The following is an 18596-nucleotide window of genomic DNA, read 5'->3' as shown; positions in this document are numbered from 1 at the left end:
TGAGGGGCTGGGGCATGGCTCAGTGGTAGAGCCTCTGCCTAGAATCCCCCAGTGAGGGGCTGGGACATGGCTCAGTGGTAGAGCCCCTGCCTAGAATCCCCCAGTGAGGGGCTGGGGTGTGGCTCAGTGGTAGACATAGGCTGTAGTAAGAAGGCTGCTATGCTTCTGTTTTTCAAGATGAGAAACATTCCATGCGCTGATGGGGGTGGTGGCTGCATGACTGTGCACGACCAATGCCACCTAGCGTTGCACTTAAAAATGGTGCATCAGGCTGAGCTGTGCCTTCCAGGTTCCTGTGTGGGGAAGCATCTTTGTGGGGAGACTTGCAGACCAGGTGTGTGTGAGTGGTTGGATTATTGAGGTGTAACGGTAGAGTACAGGCTTCATAGTGCCCTTAAAAGAGACTAGAAGGCGTGAAGCAGGAAAGAACCACAGCCTATGTGGTCCTGAAGAACTCCATCCCTCTTCTCCCCACGCCTGTTCAAGTCCCAGAACTACAGGGAGCTGCGTTTGAGACACACATTAAACACTGCTTGTCTCACGGTGCCGGATACTATGGTGACAGTGATCCCACCCATGACCAAGTCTCCTATTCCACGTGACCCCCACGCTCTGGCCACATAGCGAATTGAATCCCCAGGACTGACAGGGACATCCGGGGGTGTGTGAACACGTGCTGGGATTCTTTACCTTCCTCACGTAGGAGACGGCATCTTCCTCAGTGTAGACTTCAGCACTCACGCCACCCCGTCGACGACGTGCCTTTACCACAGGATTTGGAGGTGTTGGGGAGATCTCCTCATCGTGGGAATCACACTGTGAGTTTGACTTCTGCCGAGCCAGGATCTGCCTGTTTTCCTCCTGGGAGAGAAGAAAGGGAAGGTAAGAAATTGGCTGTCTGGGCTGGAGAGATGGCCTAGTGGTTAAGAGCACTGACTGCCCTTCCAGAGGTCCTGAGTTCAAGTCCCAGCAACCACATGGTGGCTCACAACCATCTGTAATGGGATCTGATGCCCTCCTCTGGTGTGCATGAAGACAGCTATAGTGTACTTATATATAATAATAAATACATCTTAAAAAAAAAAAGAAAGAAATTGGCTGTCATCTGAATCTGATGACTAAGACTTGTCACTACTCAGGAGACTGAGGCAGAAGGATCAGAAAATTCAAGGCCAGCATAAAACTGAGACCCTTGTCTCAAAATAAAGTCAGAAGAGAGCTGGGGATGTAGTTCAATGGTAGAGCCCCTGCCTAGAATCCCCCAGTGAGGGGCTGGGGGCGTGGTTCAGTGGTAGAGCCCCTGCCTAGAATCCCCCAGTGAGGGGTGAGGGGTGTGGCTCAGTGGTAGAGCCCCTGCCTAGAATCCCCCAGTGAGGGGCTGGGGGAGTGGCTCAGTGGTAGAGTCCCTGCCTAGAATCCCCCAGTGAGGGGCTGGGGGAGTGGCTCAGTGGTAGAGTCCCTGCCTAGAATCCCCCAGTAAGGGGTGAGGGGTGTGGCTCAGTGGTAGAGCCCCTGCCTAGAATCCCCCAGTGAGGGGCTGGGGGAGTGGCTCAGTGGTAGAGTCCCTGCCTAGAATCCCCCAGTGAGGGGCTGGGGGAGTGGCTCAGTGGTAGAGTCCCTGCCTAGAATCCCCCAGTGAGGGGCTGGGGGAGTGGCTCAGTGGTAGAGTCCCTGCCTAGAATCCCCCAGTAAGGGGTGAGGGGTGTGGCTCAGTGGTAGAGCCCCTGCCTAGAATCCCCCAGTGAGGGGCTGGGGGAGTGGCTCAGTGGTAGAGTCCCTGCCTAGAATCCCCCAGTAAGGGGTTGGAAGGTGTGGCTACAATATCTGTCTAGAATCCCCCAGTAAAAGGCAGATGGTGTGGCTCAGTGGTAGGGTTCTGGTTTAGACTCCCCCAGTGAGGGGTAGAGCCATAGATCTGTATTAGACTGCTGGCTTAGCATGTCCAGGGCCCTGTACCCAGTACCTCCAAGTCAAGAAAAGAGAAGACCATACCAGAAAGCAACTGTCAGAGCATAACTTAGCCTAAGAGTCGTAACCTCTCAGGGTCCCCAAGGGTCTTCAGGGTAAAGCAGGGTGTTTACAGTTCACTCTCCAAATCTGGAGCCTCAGGATGGGAATTGGGGCTACATAGAGCTCTAGGCACGCCAGGATACCAGAACGAAAAGGGCAATGGCACTGGGCCAGCTTGTGAGAGACAGGATCCTGTCTAAAACAAAAATGGTCCTAGTGTGAAAAATTCTGCTGACCTTTGTCCTGGGAGTAGGAATCGGAGCACAGGAGACCTGGTCAGACAGACTTGAACATGTTCCACAGGAGAGGTCGGCTGTGAGCAAAGTCCCACCAGCACTGTCTAGAACTCCCAACCTCCTCTTTCTGGACCCACTCTTCACAGAGGTGGGTGCAACAGCCTGCCTGTGGCTCTAACCAAGGAGGCCACATCCCCACCAATCAGCATGGCCAGGAAAAGGAGCCCATCACCCACCATGGCGTCTCATCACGGTGACTGGCTGAATCTCAGTGTTTCGAGTCAGTGGATCCTGAACACCCAGCCAGGAAACCACAAAGAATGTTCAGTGCAGTTCTACAAAGCCGTCTAAAAATATCTTTTATAGAATTTCCCGCAAGAAGACAGCAGGTGGGTGAGGCCCCTCCCCTCCCTCCAGACACTCCACTCTAACGATAGTACATTAAATATGCGCATACATAAATCCACACCGCAGCCAAGGAGAATGGGAGAGACGCCATCAAAAAGTTTCAGAAGATTCCTGGGGAAAAGGACAGCCAACCCGGGAACGGGATCCAGAACAGACATGGGCTTCCCCAGCTTCAGGAAAGAAGTGGTGCGCACTGCAGAAACCCCTGAAACAGTGGTGCCCAGAGCAGATCCCAAATGAGGAAGGCGGGGCCGAAAAACCAGCCCCTGGGCAGACCCTGCACCAGGGCCGGCTCCACAGGCCCTCATGGCTTCCCTTGGCTTAGCCTTTATCGTGGAAATGTTCAAGATAATACAAAAGTATGACTCACCAAACACCCAGAGCCCAGAACTACCCAAGATCAAAGGAGACCCACTCCTCCACTCCTTCCTTAGTCACGCATGCATGAACAGAACCTAAGATCCTACCACATAATTTGAAGAAGCAGCCACGTCATTAGAAAAATGAAATTCTGCCTGCCTGTTTGTGGGCATAAATAACATCGAAATAAATAATGTATTCCAGAAAAAGGATGCATGACACACTCCAAAGCCAGGCTTTGTGAGGAAGGATGATGGTTTATCCACTGTGACACTTTATATTAAAGGACATGGAACATCACAATATCTAGTGGGTGGCCCTTTTGTGCTCCTGAGGACCCTGCTCTGGATGAACCCGGAATCCTCATCTCCCCCTCTATGCTGAAAGGTAGAAGCACAGATTTAGAAAACCCCAGGTAGAGTTGGGCACAGCAGAGCATACCTGAGTGTCCTCCCAGCACTGGGGAGGCTAAGGCAGAAAGACCGTGACTTTGAGGCCAACCTGAGTTACACAGCAAGACCCTATCTCAAAAGGCAAGCAATAGAGTTAAGAACGAAGGTCAGTAGTGTGTTCACTTGGCGTGCATCAAATCCTGGGTTTGATTCCCCTGCAACCTCATAAGGAGAGCATGGGTAGTGCACACGTATAACCCTAGCCATCCAGAGGGTCTGTCCTACATAGTGAGTTCTAGAACAGCCAGGGATATATACCGAAACGCTGTCTCAAAATCAAAATCAAAATAAGCAAAAGCAAAGAAGAATGCACAGGTACAGACAGAGGCCCCAAGAACAAGTTATATTCTTGTAGGAAACATCTGGATTACAGGACTCTCCAAGCCCTCCTACATCCACCCCATTCAGTCACAGGGGTCTCTGAGGACAGCTGTGAGGGAAGCTTCCATCCGCGCCCAGGAGAGAAAGACTGAACCTCGCAGAACACCAATAGGAGGCTAACTCACCAGCCCTGTAGTCTGAGCACAGCCTTCAGCATGTGACTGACTTATTTCCACAGGGTCCCATCCCATGCCTTCCCCACACACTGAGACACACATGATCTGTGGACTCATCATGCGCCAGGCTTGGTAAGCCTGTGTCAAACTCAGATCTTGGCGTTGAGCTCCAGGTGGGGAGTAGTGTTCACTCCATCGGCACTGGCTGTCTCATCTCACTCAGAACCCAGCACTCTAGAACCTCAGGCCAAGCTACATCAGCACAACGTCCTGTTGCCTTGACAACCAACCTCAGCATCTCAAGATGGCTGCCGTTCTTATATATTTCTCCCCATTGCCAGCACCATAATAGATCAACAATTAGTCCTGGATTACCTTGTATGCTCAGAGAGATTGCTGGGTTTCATGTATGTGCATGTGGAGGTCAGAGGGCAACCTGAGCTCTTGCTCTCAGGTGCTGTTCACTGGTTTTCTGAGATGATGTCTCTCCCAAGCCTGGAACTCACCAAGTAGGCTAGGCTGGTTGCTAGCTGTCTCAGCTTCCCCTGTGATGGTTCAAAAGGGCCCACTACCTTGCCTAGCTTCCTTTAAAAAATATATGCACATATAAGTATATTAATATTAATATATTCAAATGCATATATATGTTAATATGAATGTATGAATATATACTGAAGATAAATATATTAACATAAATATATGTTTGAACACACAAATATGTAATATAGGTGTATTTAAATAAGATATAGATATATTTAAATATATAAGTATATAAATACATATTTAAAGACATGAGTATATGAGTGTAAATATATATTTGAATACATAAGTATATGAATATATATATTTATATGGAGTCTGGGGATTGAGCTCAGGTTCTCATGTTTATAAGCATTTTTACCAACTGAGTTAATGCTCCAGCCCTATTACTAGTTTTTGTTGTTTGTTTTGGATTGTTTGTTTGTTTGTTTGTTTGTTTGTTTGTTTGTTTGAGACTGGGTCACATATAGCCCAGGCTGGCCTCAAACTTACTATAAACTTCCGGTTGGTCTTGAACTCCTGACCCTTCTGGAATGCTGGGATGACTGATGTGTGCTGTCTGCCCAGTTTCAGTCAGAGGCTGTGGTTAATGAGCCACTGCCACAGAAACCACCGTGCACACTCATAGGCCATTCTTACCTAGACCATTAGACCGTGGCTCTAGCTAGTGATATTGCCCGTGGCTTGAGTGACAAGCAAGCTCTGGGCCTTTGCTTTGAGAAGTGATTTAAAACAGCTGCGAATGATCTGAATACAGTGCTCGGGTATGGGACTCTCACAAAGTTAAAAATTTAAATGAAAAAAACAAACTGATTTGGGATTGGATGTCACATTGGCCACACAAGCATAGGGACTGGAGTTGGGATCCCCAGTACCCACATAGAGAAGCTGGGTGTGGTTTGGTTCCCGGAAGGCTGATAAACAGATCCTGTAGGCTTCTACTCAGACAAGACTAATCACCAAGTTCCAGGTTAAGAGAAACCCTGTCTCCAAAAAAAAAAAAAAAAAGACCTCTGGCACACACGCACACACACACACACACACACACACACACACACACACACCCCATTCACTCACACACATGGACTTACACATGCACAAATTCCAGCACACTTAACATTTGCTGTGACAGATGACAACATATAGAAACATTCTTTCCATTTATAGCTATTTTGGGTTAAAATGGCAACAAACCAGGCTTGGAACCTGAGTCTCTATAAAGCACAGATTCATATCGTCTCCCAAACACAGTGGGGAATCTCTCACGCAAGGTTCACCACTTCCCTTATGGTGTATACGCCCTTCCCTCCCACATCCCATGACCTGACAGGTCCCCGAGGACCCACCTTGTAACTTCACTTAGGCTTTTCAGCAACCCTTTGAGGGTAACAGCATTAAACCTCACCAAAATAATGTATTTAAGTACCGTAAAGATGAGGAAGGGCAGCCCTTGTTTGAGAAGCCTGCATTCACTCTCTGGGTGGGTTGTAATTTTGCCCCCATGTGTCTATCTTTCTAGTAACTTAAAATCTATGCTTAACCTATCCCCTAGCGCCAGCATGCCCGATAACCAGAGTGTGATTGCCCGGACACACAAGATGGGAGAAAAGAACCAACTCCAAGTTGCTCTCTTACCTCCCCCTGTAAGTCAAAATACACCCAATAAGTAAGTGTAATTTCAAATCTTTAGAATTATTTTACGTGGATGGGTGTTTTGCATGCATGGATGCTTGTGTACCACGTAAGTATGCCTGGTGCTCACAGAGGTCAGCAGAGGGCATCAGACTCAGAACAGGGATTTCAGATGGTTTGTGAACCAGGGTTCTCGGGCAGAGCAGCGGGGACTCTTACCCACTGAGCATCTCTCCAGCTCCAATAATTGGAAATGTGTGTTAAGAAACCTCGACTCTGCTTCGTACTAGCCCATCCTGAAGTTCCTTCCTGCTGTGAAAGGTCATGGTTCTGATTTTATCAAAATCAAGGTCTTGAAAAGACAGAGAAACGGGACCCCCGTTGAAGGAATCAGAGAAAGGATTGGAAGACCTTGAAGGGGCTCGAGACCCCATATGAACAACAATGCCAACCAACCAGAGCTTCCAGGGACTAAGCCACTACCCAAAGACTATACATGGACTGACCCTGGGCTCCAACTGCATAGGTAGCAATGAATAGCCTAGTAAGGGCACCAGTGGAAGGGGAAGCTCTTGGTCCTGCCAAGACCGAACCCCCAGTGAATGTGATTGTTGGGGGGAGGGTGGTAATGGGGGGAGGATGGGGAGGGGAACACCCATATAGAAGGGGAGGGGAAGGGGTTAGGGGGATGTTGGCCCGGAAACCGGGAAGGGGAATAATAATCAAGATGTCAATAAGAAATACTCAAGTTAGTAAAGAAAGAAAAAAAAAAAAAGAAAGTCAATTTTATTCGGGAATGTGACCACTGCGATGCTATGGTCCTACACTTGTGTACATGTAGGTAGCAGTGAGCAGAACCAGTGCATTTTTAAAAGGGAGACAATGAAGTTAGGAAGGAGAAGTAGTTGGTAAAGGAGGAGGAGTTTGAGGAAAGGGTATGGGAAATAGATTTGTTCAAAACACATTATATGCATATATGGAATTCTCAAAAAATACAAAGTTTAAAAGAGTGAAAAAAAAAAAGATAGAGAAAATCCTTCAGCTGCTATGGGCCACAGTGTGGAGCTGTTCCTCTATCCCTACCTTCAATGGCAGATTTCCCTTTTCTAGAAACTTCATATCAACCAAATCACCCATAGATGGGCTCCTGTGCCTGGTTTCTTTCACCAAGCTTCCTGTTTCCAGAAGAAGCCTTCGGGTATTGTTCTTGTTCATGGCTGAGTGATATTTCTTTTTTTTTAAATATTTATTTATTTTATGTATATGAATACACTGTAGCTGTCTTCAGACACACCAGAAGAGGGCATCAGATCTCTTTACAGATGGTTGTGAGCCACCATGTGGTTGCTGGGAATTGAACTCAGGACCTCTGGAAGAGCAGTCAGTGCTCTTAACCACTGAGCCATCTCTCCAGCCCGTCATATTTCATTATATCCTATCAGTGCTTTCTTCTTTTCATGGCTGACTAATATTCCAGTGTATGGACATACCACATTTTGTTTAGTCCTTTGTCTACTGGTACAGCTGAGATCCTGTGAGCAACGCTACTGCAAGCATTCATGCGTAGATGTACCTGAATACCTATCTTCAGTGCTTAGGGTGTTCACTCAGATGCAGAGTTGCCGAGTCATGCAACAGTGAAGGGTCTACTTTTACATTTATTTGTGGGGAGGTAAGTATGCATGCTGCAGCACATGTATGTGGAGGTCAGAGGACAATTTGTGGAAGTTAGTTCTCTCCTTACATTCTGGGTGTTGAACTCAGATCAACAGGCTTGGTAGCAATCTCTTTACCCTCAGAATGATCTTACAAGCTCCAATGTTCGTTCTACTGTTTAAGGAGCTGCTGGCTGGACTCCTCTCCGTGCTAGCTACTAGCCATACCATTTTACATCAGTAATATTGTGAAGCTTCCACTTTTCCACCCTGCCATCAACAGGTTATCTCTTACCCTACTCCCTCTCCCTCTCCCTTTCCCTCCTACCTCCTCCTCTCTCCCTTCCTTCCTCCCTCTCTCTTCCCCACCCTGTTTTTTATTTGGGTTTTTTGGTGGTGGTGGTGGTTTTGAGGTTTTGGTTTGTTTGGTTTTGAGACAGGGTTTGCCTGTGTAGTGCTGGCTGCCCTAGATCTTACTTTGTAGACCAGGCTGGCCTCAACTCAGAGCTCCTCCTGCTTCTGCCTCCTGAGTGCTGAGATTAAAGGCCTGAGCCACCACCACCCTGCTCAAAATCTTATTTTTTGTTTTATTTTGTTTTGTTTTGTTTTGTTTTTTTCGGAGCTGGGGACTGAACCCAGGGCCTTGCACTTGCTAGGTAAGCGCTCTACCACTGAGCTAAATCCCCACTCCCTATTTTGTTTTTTTTTGTTTTTTTTGGTTCTTTTTTTTGGAGCTGGGGACCGAACCCCGGGCCTTGCGCTTCCTAGGTAAGCGCTCTACCACTGAGCTAAATCCCCAGCCCCCCTATTTTGTTTTTAATATGGTCAACAGGGGTGGCTTTTGGACACCTCAACTTTGTGAGAACGGTAAGACCCAGATGTTGGAATGACCTGAGCCAGGGATAGAAGGGCTTGTCTAGACAAGGACCCCAGGATCCCACAGAACTGTCCCCAAAGGAATAAACATACTACCTGGAGCTAATGTCTGAGCAGGAGAAGAAGGGGGCCATGGATCTTCCCTTTGTATGAGGCTCCTAGCCAAGCTCCAGGTAGCTCCTATGAATGTCTACCGGCCCATCTCAGAGCTACCTTCAGCAAGAAGATTCTGCATGGCTCCCTCATTCCACTACCCACTTCTAAAGCATTCTTATTTAAATGACTTATAGCCTTGAGATAAACAAAATGACCCACATCCCTCTATGGACTTTGACTAGGAGTAGGGTACTATTGAATGGTGTTAAAAAACAGTTCTTGCCTGGGTGGTGATGGCCCATGCCTTTAATTCTAGCACTGGGGAGGCAGAGGCAGGCAGATCTCTGTGAGTTCAAGGCCATCCTGGTCTACAGAGTGAGTTCCAGGACAGCCAAAGCTACACAGAGAAAACCTGTCTTAAAAAACAAACAAAAACAAAACACAACAAAAACCCAGTTCTCATGGACCAGCAAGATGGATTAGTGCCTAAAGGGACTTGCTACGAAGGCTAGCAACCTGAGTTCAGTTCCTGGTACCTACATCTTTGAAGGAGAGAATCAACTCCTATAAATTGTCCCATGACTGTGAAATCAGAATATGTAAAACTGTGCTCAACCGGAGTCTTCCCTCACTGCGGTCTTTCCTTGGCCACTTTGTGTTTTGTGTTGTCTGTAGTGAGGACTAAACCCAGGGCCACATGCTTGCTGGCACATGCTCTGCCACTGAGTTACATCCCTAGCCATGTGTATACTTTTACCTTTGTCATTTGTGTAATGGGCTGAGCTGGTGACAATGGCAGCTACAGAATGGGAGCGGTGGGACAAGTGGTTCCAGGGCCAGTGGTATCAAGGGATGTCTGAAAAGCTTTGAGAGGCCTGGTGCAGGGGCCTGGGGAAGATATCAGGAACTGCAGGCTCCAGTCATAGGAGGAACGGCCAAAGGGTTGCCAAGACTCAAGAGCTGAGGGTCCTGACACCCAGGACCCAAGAGTTCTAACACTCACACCCAAGGCCAGTTCAGAAGCAGAAACACCAGCAGATGCTGCCCTCCGCTGCTGCTGCCCCTGTGGCTGTAACTGCTGGGGGAAAGGGGGGTTACAATAGTACCAAATGGGTGGGTTAGAGCCCAGAGCAGAGAGCCTCCAAGCATGGATACCTAAAGCCACAAGCCTGTGGCTTCTAAGTCTAAGTTTATCCCTGCTCTTGGGGTAGGGCTCTGAGCCTCTGCCTCTGCCCATCTGGCCTCTAGGCTTTGGGTACTCAATGGCCCAGGATGGCGAGTCACTTACCCACATTCCCTATCTAGGTAGACCAGGACTCCAACCAACTCATTTGTACCAGCATCTGTGTTTTACCTTGTTGAGCATAAGCCTCAACTGTCTCAGAAACACAGTGTCAGGCCACTGCAAACACCAGTGAAGAAAGTGAATGAGTGAGTGAGTGAGTGAGTGAGTGAGTGAGTGAGTGAGTGAAAAGGCAGCATCTTATATCATATATGCCTCACAAGGCAAGCTTCTGCTCAGCCACCCAGCCATCTACCCTGTGATGAGGAGGATCAGGAATGAAGATGCAGGGGTCACAGTGGCCTCTGCGAGGGACCCCTGAAAGCCTTTGCAGGATCAGTGAGAGTTCAGAAAAGTAGAACCCCAGACAGAGTCAGGGACGAATTCCGGTTTCACGAGTCCTTAGATGGTGGTGCTGTGTTGAGGCAAATCACCTCTCCCAGACCCATGGCCGATCGGAAACATCCAGATGTTCATGGGTCACCCTGTGCCTATCAGTGGCTCCTGTTACAGGAGACAGTGTAGCTCTGTATCCCTAGGTGTCCCCCCTAACCCCCCCCCCAAGACCATAAATAACACTCACACACACTATCACAACAATAGGCTACCTTTCTTACATTACCAGGGCCTTCCCCCTAGGTGACACCACTGGTCCTGGCAAAGAAGATTTTTCCATCTCAACAGACTGGAGTCAAGTTGAGCAGGATACAGGTGTTGCAAAACATCAAAGCCATGGCTTTCTGGAGTCATCAGTGGAAAGCAGAGTGGGGCTTTGTGCCAGGCAATCTCTCCTAGCCTTGTCTCCTGCTTTCCCTCTGGCCAGTGCCAGCATAACCCCGTTGGTATACCCCTTTGAGATTCGGAACCTCCTCTGGCCTTTCAAACCCACCCCCACTTCCTGTCTCCTGTTTTTACACTAAAGCAGGACAGTCAGGGTCAAGGGTTAGGTCAGGCTTTCCCAGCCAAAGGAATTTTCCTAACAAGTGTGGGAATGAGTTTCCAGAAAGCTCCTTCAGAATGTGCCCAGAAATGAAGTGAAAGGGGACTGTCCCCATCCTGCCCCCCTAAGGACCAGTCAACTTCCTGGGCTCTGAATGGTGTTCTCCAACTCAACTGACCACAGTTTTCCTACACACCCGGGACAGAAACCACAGACGCCAAGGGGAAGCCAACGTAGGGGTGGGGCTGGACTCAACAGAGGTTTGACCCCTCTGAAGGAACTCAACATACCCTTGGGGACAGACAGAATTCCTCAGTCCCACCAACTTCAGCTGTCTATTTTCCTAGCCTGGAGAATAAGCTTCAGGAGGGGCAGAGAGCGGTCATTTCTGAAGGGAGGAATCTCGACTTGACAAGAGCAGCCACATGGGACAGGGAGAGCATGGGGGGAGGTATTTGTGGGCAAGGCCCCAGAGGGGTTCCCCGTATAAGCTCAAGGTTCTCTGTACTCTGAAGCCCCAGGTGAGAGGAGGATCTGGGTGTTTGAGGACCTGGTTCTCCTCAAATCCTACCAGAACAGGCTAGTCATCAATCCTGGCAGGAGTCCCAAGAGCATCTGGGACATAGCATGGGAAGCTATGAGTAAATCAGCCCATGTGGGGAAACTGAGGACAGAAAAGGGTAAAGTACCTGGTACGAGGACGGGGGTGTTACCCAGCCATTCAGCACCAGGAGTAGAGAAGAAACATAGTTCGTCAAGTATTTATGAAGTGCCTACTGTATAATAATCCTCATATAGAAAATAAAACGGAGATGAAGCAAAGGGGGCTTCTGGGAAGAGGAACTTTCCAAATTGACCCGAGTTCAACTGTCACCCTTGAAAAGAAGTTCCGGGTGCAGGGGATGCCCAGCTGACCAGTTCTAAGTCACATAGGACCACATCCCTGCCAGCACTGTTCAGAAAATAAACCTCTTTCCCCACCTGAGACACACAGAAAGTTTGTGGCTTTTCTGCATCACCTGATGGCTCTTGACAGACAGCTATCACCTCGTTAATCTCCTGAGAGACCTGGGTTTGATTATCACATCTGCAACCTTGGGGGGGGGGGTCTCTTCTGCTTTGAGGGAGATAGGATCTTTCTATGTAACTCAGGCTAGCCTCAAACTTCAGAGAAGCGATTCTCTTGCCTCAGCGTCTCAGAAAATTCTCGGGAATTACAAACCTGTGCCACGGTGTCTGGCACACCTGTGCTCTGCTTTGCTGTTCTGCTCTATCCTGACATCTACGACCAGACACTGGGGGGCTGATCAGTGTCTCCCCTCCATATAAAATTCAACTTAATAATAGGACGTTTGATGTGGAGATTGAGGATGAGGGAAGAGTCACTGAAGTGATGACAACTGGGCAAGACTGGCAAGACTGTTAATAGTAAAACTTAGGGCTGACAGAGGATATAGCTCAACTGTGCCTAGAGTCTCCCAGTGAAGGGCTGGGGCGTGGCTCAGTGGTGGAGCCCCTGCCTAGAATCCCCCAGTGAGGGGCTGGGGCGTGGCTCAGTGGTGGAGCCCCTGCCTAGAATCCCCCAGTGAGGGGCTGGAGTGTGGCTCAGTGGTAGAGCCCCTGCCTAGAATCCCCCCCTTGAGGGGTTAGAAGTGTGGCTAAGTCCCCAGTATGCATATAACAAGCCAGATGTGAAGTCACACAGTTGTAATTTCCAGTGCTGAGAAGTGGAGGACAGGAGGATTTAGCCAAATCTGGAACTCCAAGTCTCAGTGAAGACCCTGCAGGAGGATCGAGTGTTCAAGGTTATTTATCCTCAGCCACATAGTAAATTTTTTTTTAATTTTATTTATGTATGTGAGTACACTGTCACTGTCTTCATGCACACCAGAAGAAGGCATCAGATCCCATTACAGATGGTTGTGAGCCACCAGGTGGTTGCTGGGAATTGAACTCAGAACCTCTGGAAGAGCAGTCAGTGCTCTTAACCACTGAGCCATCTCTCCATCTCACATACTAAAGTTGAGACCAGCTATGGCTACTCTCAATAAGTAAATAAATAAATAAACAAACAAACTTAATTAAATGGGAGAAATAAACACACAACTGATGTTGGAGTCTCAATAGTCCTTGTTATCGACAAAAGATTGAAAAACAGGGGTTGGGGATTTAGCTCAGTGGTAGAGCGCTTGCCTAGCAAGCGCGAGGCTCTGGGTTCGGTCCTCAGCTCCGGGAAAAAAAAATTGAAAAACTGGCAAGAATGTACAATGGGGCTAGGGAAATGGCTCAACTGGTAAAGATACTTGCAGAAGAGGAGGAGTAGGGGGAGGAGGACAGGGAAGAGGAAGACGAGGGGGAAGGGGGAGGGGAACAACTCCTACAAGTTGTCCATGACTTTTTTTTTTCTTTTCTTTTCTTTTTTTCGGAGCTGGGGACCGAACCCAGGGCCTCGCACTTGCTAGGCAACTGCTCTACCGATGAGTTAAATCCCCAACCCCAGAGCTAAATCCCCAACCCCTGTCCACCTTCAGTTATGTGGCGTACGCACACACACATACATACATAGTTAACAATAACAATAAAATAAATGTTAAAGTATCCTGATAGGTACTATTTACTAGGTTTTAGGGGGCTGGAGAGATGGCTCAGTGGTTAAGAGCACTGACTGCTCTTCCAGAGGTGGAGTTCAAATCCCAGCAACTACATGGTGGCTCACAACCATCTGTAATAGGATCCGATGCCCTCTTCTGGTGTGTCTGAAGACAGCTACAGTGTACTTACATATAATAAATAAATAAATAAATAAATAAATAAATAAATAAATAAATAAATAAATAGATCTTTTTTAAAAAAAGACAACTATTTACTAGGTTTTATTTCAGAGTCGAAGAGAGAGCCAAGGCTTTTCACAGCTGCACGCCAGTTGAGCACTGGACCCTGCTACTGCGTGCCACCCCTCCACTCATGATGGAGAGACTGTCCTAAAGGAAAAACAAGGTTCATTCTTTTAATCCAGGCATGGTAGTGGCATCTGTAGTCCCAGCACTCAAGAGCTACAGCAGGAGGATTGTAAGCTTGAGATCAGCCTATGCTATATAGCAAGACCCTGTTTCCAAAATATACACAATATGGACTAGAGATGATTCAGCAGTTGAGAGCACTTATTCTTGTATAGGACCTGAGTTTGATTCCCAGCACCCACATCTGGTGACTCACAATTGTCCCTAACTCCAGTTCCACGGGATCCAGTGCCCTCTTCTAACATGGTACACAGTCATGCATGCAAGTAGAATACTCATAAAATAGAACAAGTAAATATTTAACATAAAATATTTATGTGAAATAAATTGCTATGATGAACAGAAAATAGAATAAATAATTCTTTAAAAATTAAAAATTTATAAACAGTAGTAGTAGTTGTAATAGTAGTTGCTTTGGGCCAAAGCTGTGATTACAGGGGGTCCCCATGAAAAGTATCTAACAGCAGATGGTTCACAAATGCTCAAAAGCAAGCCACGGTCTGATGAGGTGCCCGACATTCCCATCTGGTCTCCAACACACTGGGACAAGGGATAGTTAAATGACCTCAGGTGACACTCAGCAATACTCTGCGTGGGGAGCTGTAGTAAGGACGGAGCGGGTGCCTAGGAGGGAACAACGGGCTCATGATAAGAATCACAGGAGGGGCATAGGAACCTTGAGGGGCGTCACTCACAGAGGAGCCAGTCTTGAGCACTTCTGTCCTCAGAGCAGTAGGGCCGGGAGCTAAGGTGGAGTCTGTTTATTATCCTTGCACTCTGGAGGCTGGGGCAGGAGGACTAAGTTGGAGGGCAGCCTGAGTTATGTAGTATGACCCTACCACAAAGAAAGAGATGGTGGGAGAGGGGGGTGTGTGTGTGAAAGCGCTTCTTCCCATCAAACTTTGGGGCAAATTCCTCCATCCACACTGTAAATCAGGCAGGCAGATCAACATGATCCAACATACTCACATCACCTGCATGATCAGACGCTTGCTTTTAATTTGTGTGTGTGTGTGTGTATGTATGTATCTGTGTGTGTCTATGTATCTGTGTGTGTCTGTGTGTCTGTGTGTGTCTGTGTGTGTGTCTGTGTGTCTTTGTGTGTGTCTGTGCGTGTGTCTGTGTGTGTGTCTGTGTGTCTGTGTGTCTATGTGTGTCTGTGTGTCTGTATGTCTGTGTGTGTGTCTGTGTGTCTGTGTGTCTATGTGTGTCTGTGTGTGCATGTGTCTGTGTGTGTGTCTGTGTGTCTGTGTGCATGTGTCTGTGTATGTGTCTGTGTGTCTGTGTGTCTGTGTGCATGTGTCTGTGCGTGTGTCTGTGTGCGTGTGTCTGTGTGCGTGTGTCTGTGTGCGTGTGTCTGTGTGTGTGTCTGTGTGTGTGAGTCTGTGTGTGAGTCTGTGTGTGTGTCTGTGTGTATCTGTGTGTGTGTCTGTGTGTGTGTGTCTCTATGTGTGTCTGTGTGTGTATCTGTGTGTCTGGTGTGTGTGTCTGTGTGTGTGTCTATGTGTATGCATGTGTGTTCATACATGTGCACAGGTGACATGTGTGTGCCTGGAGTTACATTTAGTTCTAACCCTGGGGGTCCTGTGAAAGAGCAACCAGTACGTGTTCTAACCTGCTGAGCACCTCACTCCTCTCCCTGAGATCTGGGGGGGCTTGACAATCCAGCTAGGCTAGGATGGCTGGCCACTAGGCCTCCAAATGCTTTCTATCACTAGACCTCAGCTAGGCAAAGTGGTCCAGGCCTGTGATCTCGGCACTGAAGAAAATGAGGCAGGAGGATTGCTGCCAGTATAAGGCCAAGCTAGATTACAATGTGAGATCTTCTCAAGACATACATACAACCAGACCTCATCCCCATCTGAATGATGTGAAAACTGCCAGAGACCCCCATGGCCACTAACCAGGCTAGACTCATAATCCCTGAACTAGTCTGTGAGAGTTCTGAAGAGTGTGAACCTCAAAGAAATAGAGAGAAAGATTCTGGGGCCCAAAGATGAAACCAAGGCCAAACAAAGAAAAGCCAGGCTCAAGTCAACTGTGTCATATGGGGGGTAAGGGGGACAAGTGCTCTACCACTGAACCATACCCCCAGCCCCTCACTGGGGGTTTCTAGGCAGGGGCTCTACCACTGAGCCACGCCCCCAGCCCCTCACTGGGGGATTCTAGGCAGGGGCTCTACCATGGAGCATCAGCCCCAGTTCCGCTTCCCACATCATGACAGGTCTGAGATCCAGGGACATCACTAGATTCCCTGTCTTGGAATTCCAAGGAGGGACTCAAAGTAGCTTTGCCAGGACACCTACAAAGAATCCTGGAGGCACTGACCTTCTCCAACTTCTCAAAGTGCTCACGGAGGAATCGCAGTGGCCGGTCTGGCTTGGCAACACAGAGATGCACAATGCATTCTTTGAGCACCTGCTGGATACCATGTTTCTGCACGTACATCTCGCATCCTTTCAGAGAGTCCTCGTCCTCTGAGTGGAAGCATGATGGGGAGGCCATGTTCAGAATGTCTTCTACAGTCCTGTTATGAAAAAAACAATCAGCTTTAGGAGGTACCGGGGAAGCCAAACTGTTCTGCTGTTGTGCTTCATAAGGTGCATGTGGGCTGGACCTGGTGGTACAGGCCTATCATGCCACCTACTCAGAAGACAAAGACAGGAGGATTGTGAGTTCAAGGTTTGCCTGAACAGGACCGGCCTATAGAATTTAGAGAACCCTTCTCAAAGTAAAAAGTAAAAGAAGCCTGGAATGGGTTTGGAGAATGTGGCTTAGTTGGGAAAATACTAGCCTAGTATTTCATCCCCAGCCCCGATAAATTCTACAATGATGCATACGTATAACCCCAGCACTACTCAGGACGGAGAGACATGAAGATGAGGAGTTTAAAGCCAGCCTTTGCTACATAACAAGTTGGAGGCTAGCCTGGTCTATGTAGACTTTGTCTTTAAAAAGAGGGAGGGCAGGGGAGATGCTGACAGGATGGTTCAGTAGGTAAAATATCTAAGGACCAAGCATGAGGACAGAAGGTCAGATCCAGAGCACCCACATAAACGCTGGGTGGGCATGGTGGCCTACAATCCCGGTGTATGGGAAGTTAAGCCAAAATCCCTGGGGCGAGCTAGCTAGCTAGCTAGACTATCTGAATCAGTGAGGGATGAGTTCAGGGAGAAACCCTGCCTCGATATACAAGGTGGAAAGTGGTCAAGGAATACACCAGTCACTGGCGTTCTACACGCATGCACGCGCGTGCACACACACACACAAACACACACGTGTGCCCATATGCGTGCGCACTCACACACAAAACATTTAATTTTTAAAAGAAAACCAGAGGGTTGTACATCAGTGGAGGAGGGCCTGCTCAGCATGTAAGCTTTATTGCTAATGATTAACTCCAGTGAAGGAAGTCAGAACGCCATTGACGCCAGAAGTCACATTTGTTAAAGGTTCTTCTCTGATGAGTTGGTTCATAACTCAAAGGCTCAAACGCCTTCCCTACCTCTGAACAGATTCTTTCAGGGATGGAAAAGATCAAGTATGATTTGTATACGGTTCTCTCTCCATTTCTGAGAAATTTCAGGTGGAATAAGTTGGGTGTTTGGCGCCCCCACTATGCAAACCATGATGTCGAAAGGCTTCATTTTTTTCATCCACCCCCTCCCCCCTTTTAAGGGCGCTGAGGAAATGTAGATGTTGTCACGATCTAAGGCCCCAGCGCCGGTGGGTGGGGCGGGAGGGGGGTTTGCTGTCAAAGGATTGGGGTGGCTTGTTTCATGAGGAAAGGAAAGGGGATAAGGAAAACAATGGAAGTGAGCCGAGGGGTGGGGGTGAGGGGCTTGAAAGACAGTAACAGAGGCCCGAAGGCTCTAGAAGGCTCTAGTATGTGACCTGCGCAGTGTTGAGTCACAGCGTCCAGGTCACCGCCCCGCCCCACACGGATTGGAGTCATCCAGCCTAGAGGCCTTGGGGTTTGAAGGGACCCCATGGCGGACGAGAAGGAGGTACACCTGAAGGATAGGGATATCACACACACACACACACACACACACACACACACACACACACACACACACACCGTGACCCGGTCCCCAAGCCCTGGGCCGACCAGAGAAACAGTTGGGGACGCCCCCAGATGGTGGTGGGTGCAGGGCGCCCCCAGACCCTGCTGGGTACAGGGAACAGCCAACCCTGTCCTGGGAGCTGTTACAAGGATCTGGTTTCCACCTCATACGCTAACAGTCCCCCCAACCCCCCCCACACCCGGGTAGCCCCACGGGGCCGATTGCGCCCCTCCCCAAATCCGTCGTGTCCCCCAATTCCCGCCGAGACCCAGCTCCAGATAGGGCCGGGTCTCCAGACAGACCCCACCCCAGCCTGCGTACCTGTAGATGCGCGGTGCCCGAGGCCGGAGGCAGCTGCGCGAGGACGCGGGGACGCGGGGATGGCGAGCGGGTCCCCGCACTGCAGCGGCGCCGCCCTCCGCCCGCCCCCGCTGCGCGCCGCCGGCCGCCAGGCCCCGCGCACCGCGCCCGCGCGGGTCGCCCACCCACCGCTGTCCTCCCCAAAGACCGCCCCACAGCTGTCTC

General features: G+C 48.9%; 1 protein-coding gene across 5 annotated transcripts in view; it reads right to left on the bottom strand.

Annotated features, from left to right (window-relative positions):
- The window catches only part of Prkar1b (protein kinase cAMP-dependent type I regulatory subunit beta), a 132701-nt gene that overhangs the window by 94351 nt on the left and 19754 nt on the right, over positions 1-18596 (bottom strand). For 3 of the 5 annotated variants that reach the window (XM_039089117.2, XM_039089116.2, XM_039089115.2), the window contains exons 2-3: positions 16333-16531; positions 691-861 (exon numbers count right to left, since the gene is read on the bottom strand). In XM_039089117.2, the coding sequence (XP_038945045.1) occupies positions 691-861; positions 16333-16509 (348 nt within the window). In that variant the 5' untranslated portion in view covers positions 16510-16531. Of the gene's footprint in view, positions 1-690; positions 862-3972; positions 4176-16332; positions 16532-18392; positions 18493-18596 lie in introns of those variants that run through there. The other 2 variants (NM_001418675.1, NM_001033679.2) reach the window with 2 other exon arrangements.

The sequence above is a fragment of the Rattus norvegicus genome, chromosome 12 (assembly GCF_036323735.1).
Source record: "Rattus norvegicus strain BN/NHsdMcwi chromosome 12, GRCr8, whole genome shotgun sequence".
Lineage (NCBI taxonomy): Eukaryota > Metazoa > Chordata > Mammalia > Rodentia > Muridae > Rattus > Rattus norvegicus.
The sequence above is the reverse complement of the archived record's forward strand: the minus strand, read 5'-3'. Positions and strand labels throughout refer to the sequence as shown.